At 38.1% G+C, this 3,613-nt stretch overlaps 1 protein-coding gene across 1 annotated transcript in view; it reads left to right on the forward strand.

Moving 5' to 3' along the window:
• The window catches only part of LOC106520141 (ryanodine receptor 3), a 117,807-nt gene that overhangs the window by 107,473 nt on the left and 6,721 nt on the right, over positions 1-3,613 (forward strand). Inside the window, exons 94-98 of the mRNA XM_014012091.1 lie at positions 1,413-1,543; positions 1,638-1,680; positions 1,785-1,912; positions 2,017-2,077; positions 2,191-2,337. Coding sequence (XP_013867545.1) covers positions 1,413-1,543; positions 1,638-1,680; positions 1,785-1,912; positions 2,017-2,077; positions 2,191-2,337 — 510 coding nt within the window. The remainder of the gene's footprint in view (positions 1-1,412; positions 1,544-1,637; positions 1,681-1,784; positions 1,913-2,016; positions 2,078-2,190; positions 2,338-3,613) is intronic.

The following is a 3,613-nucleotide window of genomic DNA, read 5'->3' on the forward strand; positions in this document are numbered from 1 at the left end:
ATATACAAGTTTCACTTTTTAAATGGAATTACTGAAATAAATCTACTTTTTCATGATATTCTAATTTTATGACCAGCACCTGTATATATATATAACTGCAATGCTTTGATCTGAATTCCTCCTTATTGTAACTCTACAAGCCGCTCTTTCACCCCTTTCCTGAGGTGTGTCTCAGATCAACTCGTCTTGAGGCTGTCTCTTTAAATCCAAACAAGGAACTTCACACCCCGCCCCCTCCAGCTTCTAGAGCAGTTCATTCTGTCTTGATAACAGAGATACAACTGTTTAGCAGCGCAGAATTATTATATATTTTTACAAATTATTTAAAATATGTCATTAATTCCCACAAATACTGTGAAGTCATAGTTCAGAAAAAAAATCTTAGAAAATAGAGAAAAATGAACGGGTTAAGAAAATATGACCCAAATAGAATACACAACAGGAGAGACCAACTTCAACTTTTCTGCACTCTTAGAGATTCCAAGTACAACAAAATGTATTTAACAGCTGGAAAAGGTTAATTTTGCATGAAATGTCCCCTTTAAAAGTAATAAGGCATTAAATAAAAAATAAAATTAAAGAAAACCGTTGCCAGCTATCAGATACCACATTAGACGATTTTGATGTAATGGTGCTTGTTTACATTTAGATTTGTTGAGTAAAATGTGCAGATACAAGTGCATTGTTTACACTGAGTGCATACCTGCATTYCATAATTTCTTATCAATATATCTGAAAAACTGCTGGTGCAGAATAGTCTTTTATGTTTGATTTCGTAGTTTGCAGTAAGTACTGTTGTGTGCTAACATTTGAGTTCATTCATAAACAATTCCTCTTTTATTTTATTATGTTGAGTTTGTTCTCAAAATCTTTAAAAAATGAGCGAAACAATTTTACTTCCATTACTTAGTTTTTTCCTCTGTCAGCTCAGATACTTACAGGCAGAATTTATTCATAATTTCAGAAATAAATTCAGAATTTATAAACTTACAGGCTTAAATAATAACTACATTTAACTTGTAAGAGATTCAAGCAGCAGAAATGAATTTCCTTTGAAGAAAATTGGGGCTCAGCCTAAGAGATAAGGTGAGGAGCTCCATYGTCTCTGCTCCTCCACATCAGGGATTCAGCTGAGGTGCTTCATGCATCTGATCAGGACGACTCCCTGAACACCTCCCGTTTTAGGGTTTTCTGGCMTGTCCTGTTGGGAGGAGACCCGGGGCCAGACCTAGAATTTACCAGAGATTACAGATCCCTCATGGCCTGGGAAAGCTTTAAGATCCACCAGAAGGAGCTGGAGAGTGTCAGAGGAGAGACAGATATGTTTTTTTTAACCTGCTACCTCTGCCGCTTGACTTGGGATGAACAAATTACACAAAATGGATAAATAAATCTAACTCTCTTATGATAAGGTGCCTCTGGTGGTATTTAAGAGGGAAAAGGAGATAGCGAGGAAGTTGGAATTTGCCGGCCTCTACATCACTGAGCAGCCGTCCGATGATGACATTAAAGGACAGTGGGACAGGCTGGTCATCAACACTCCGTAAGTCAGCCACAAAACTGCTATTTAACTTTGAGTCCTAATCTTTGGCAAACAAAGACTTAAATCCTCTTTTTTGTTTGTTTGTTTCATTCAGTTCTTTCCCCAACAACTACTGGGATAAATTTGTGAAACGTAAAGTAAGTGGCTCAAATCTATAAAGCACACAAGCCGTAAACCAAATCAGACTAATCGTTAAGCCTCCATCCTCTCCTCTGTTATTTTCTGTGGCTTCTGTTTGTAGGTGATAAAAAAGTACGGAGACCTGTACGGTGCAGAGAGGATAGCAGAGCTGCTGGGTTTGGACAAGAGTGCTCTGGATTTCAATCCCACAGAGGAAACTGTTGCCAAGGAGGCCTCGCTCGTGTCATGGTGTGAGATTAGAGCAATAAATAGTTTCAAAGTTGGAACTGTTTAATAGGTCAAACTGAAAATATGAAAACTTTTTCTAATTGTTTTGTATTTCCTTCCTCCAGGTTGAGCTCAATTGATACAAAGTACCACATCTGGAAGATGGGGGTGGTGTTCACAGACAATGTAGGTTTCATACAAGCTGTTTTAGTTAGGAGTCTATCCTGTTTTTTTATGAGTAGTTTATTATTTAATTTTAAAAGAGAACAGGTTTCTGATCAAGTTTTTTCCTTCACCAGTCATTCCTGTATCTGGTTTGGTACACTACCATGTCCATTCTGGGACACTACAACAACTTCTTCTTCGCTGCACATCTTCTGGACATCGCTATGGGCTTCAAGACGCTCCGCACCATCCTGTCCTCCGTCACTCAYAACGGCAAACAGGTGAGGAGGAAGAGGTGTAAYTCTTTGTCTAAGCAGCAGGGGTCACTGCTGAGTCGGTGGCTGAGGTGAAAGTTGRTCTCGTTTCAGTGATGGAGGGTCTCGCTCTACAGGCAGTAAACCTGAAAGCACAGATTGGTCATTTGAGCCAAAATTTACACCAATGACCAGCTATCAACTTATTTAACCAAGAATACATTCAAAATATTTCCAAATGTTTGTTTTTTATTTACATACATGTCAAGCTGTACGAATTGTCTGTAAATTACACGGATTGTCCCCGTTTTTGCAGGGCAATCTCGCAGATATTTTTTCAAAAACTCAGCTTCAAATTTATTTTACATCTCATAGCCTGTAGGATGTAAAAAACAATAAATAAAATGAAATAACCATTTCCCAATCTGCTCTGCCACTGGAAATAAGTTCCTGATGCAGATAAACATGACATGTAACAATTTAGTTCACAAACCTCCAAGGAACATCTCCATTTACTGCAAAGTTTAATTATATGCATCTGACTTGTGCCACTTTATAAAATGATTTTACATTATAAACACACTGCACAAAAGCTGTTTAATGTTTTTAAAATTTTCCAGTGCTTGTCTCTGTTAGACTAATATTTACACCTCCCCCTCCTGAAGGACGTTTTGTAAAATTTACAGCTCCTAAGTTGCACTCCAGTGAACTTTTGGCTTTTGAGCTCGGATGACTCCAACATCCTCATTAAAAAGTCCTTGCAATCTTGTCAGCAACTGTAGGACGACCAGAGGCAAAAATCAAAATTTCATTTTACCTTCGTCTCTGAGGTTAAAAGGAGCCCAAAAGGCGAGGCCGCAAGGAGTCTTCAGTCCCTCTCAGACTCAGCAGTCTGCAGACAGATCTGTCAGGATGAAAATCTAAATTCATTTTATTGTTCTTTTCACTCTTGAAGCCCTTTAAGCTGATAATGGAATTTTATAAACTGATAAAGCAACTAATGTGTGGTTATATATGTATGTTTTCATACTTTTGAACCAACCTACTCCTGTCTATGTCATGGGCAGATCATATTCCACTTAATGGTTTTATCACCACCTGCTGCTGYAACGCAAAGGTGGAGCAAWAATGTCTTTGTTTTGGTGTGTTTGTGTGTGTGTCTGCTATCAAGCCATCTCATGGGTGTAAATTTTATGAAACCTTCAGAAAKSWATCAGTYAATGTAAATCTATAACAGATTACCYTTGGGAACAAACAGTGTCCAGCAGTGTGTGACAGTGRGGTTGGGCAATATTGAGATAAA

The sequence above is a fragment of the Austrofundulus limnaeus genome, unplaced genomic scaffold, assembly GCF_001266775.1.
Source record: "Austrofundulus limnaeus strain Quisiro unplaced genomic scaffold, Austrofundulus_limnaeus-1.0 Scaffold2, whole genome shotgun sequence".
In the NCBI taxonomy this organism is placed as follows: Eukaryota; Metazoa; Chordata; class Actinopteri; order Cyprinodontiformes; family Rivulidae; genus Austrofundulus; species Austrofundulus limnaeus.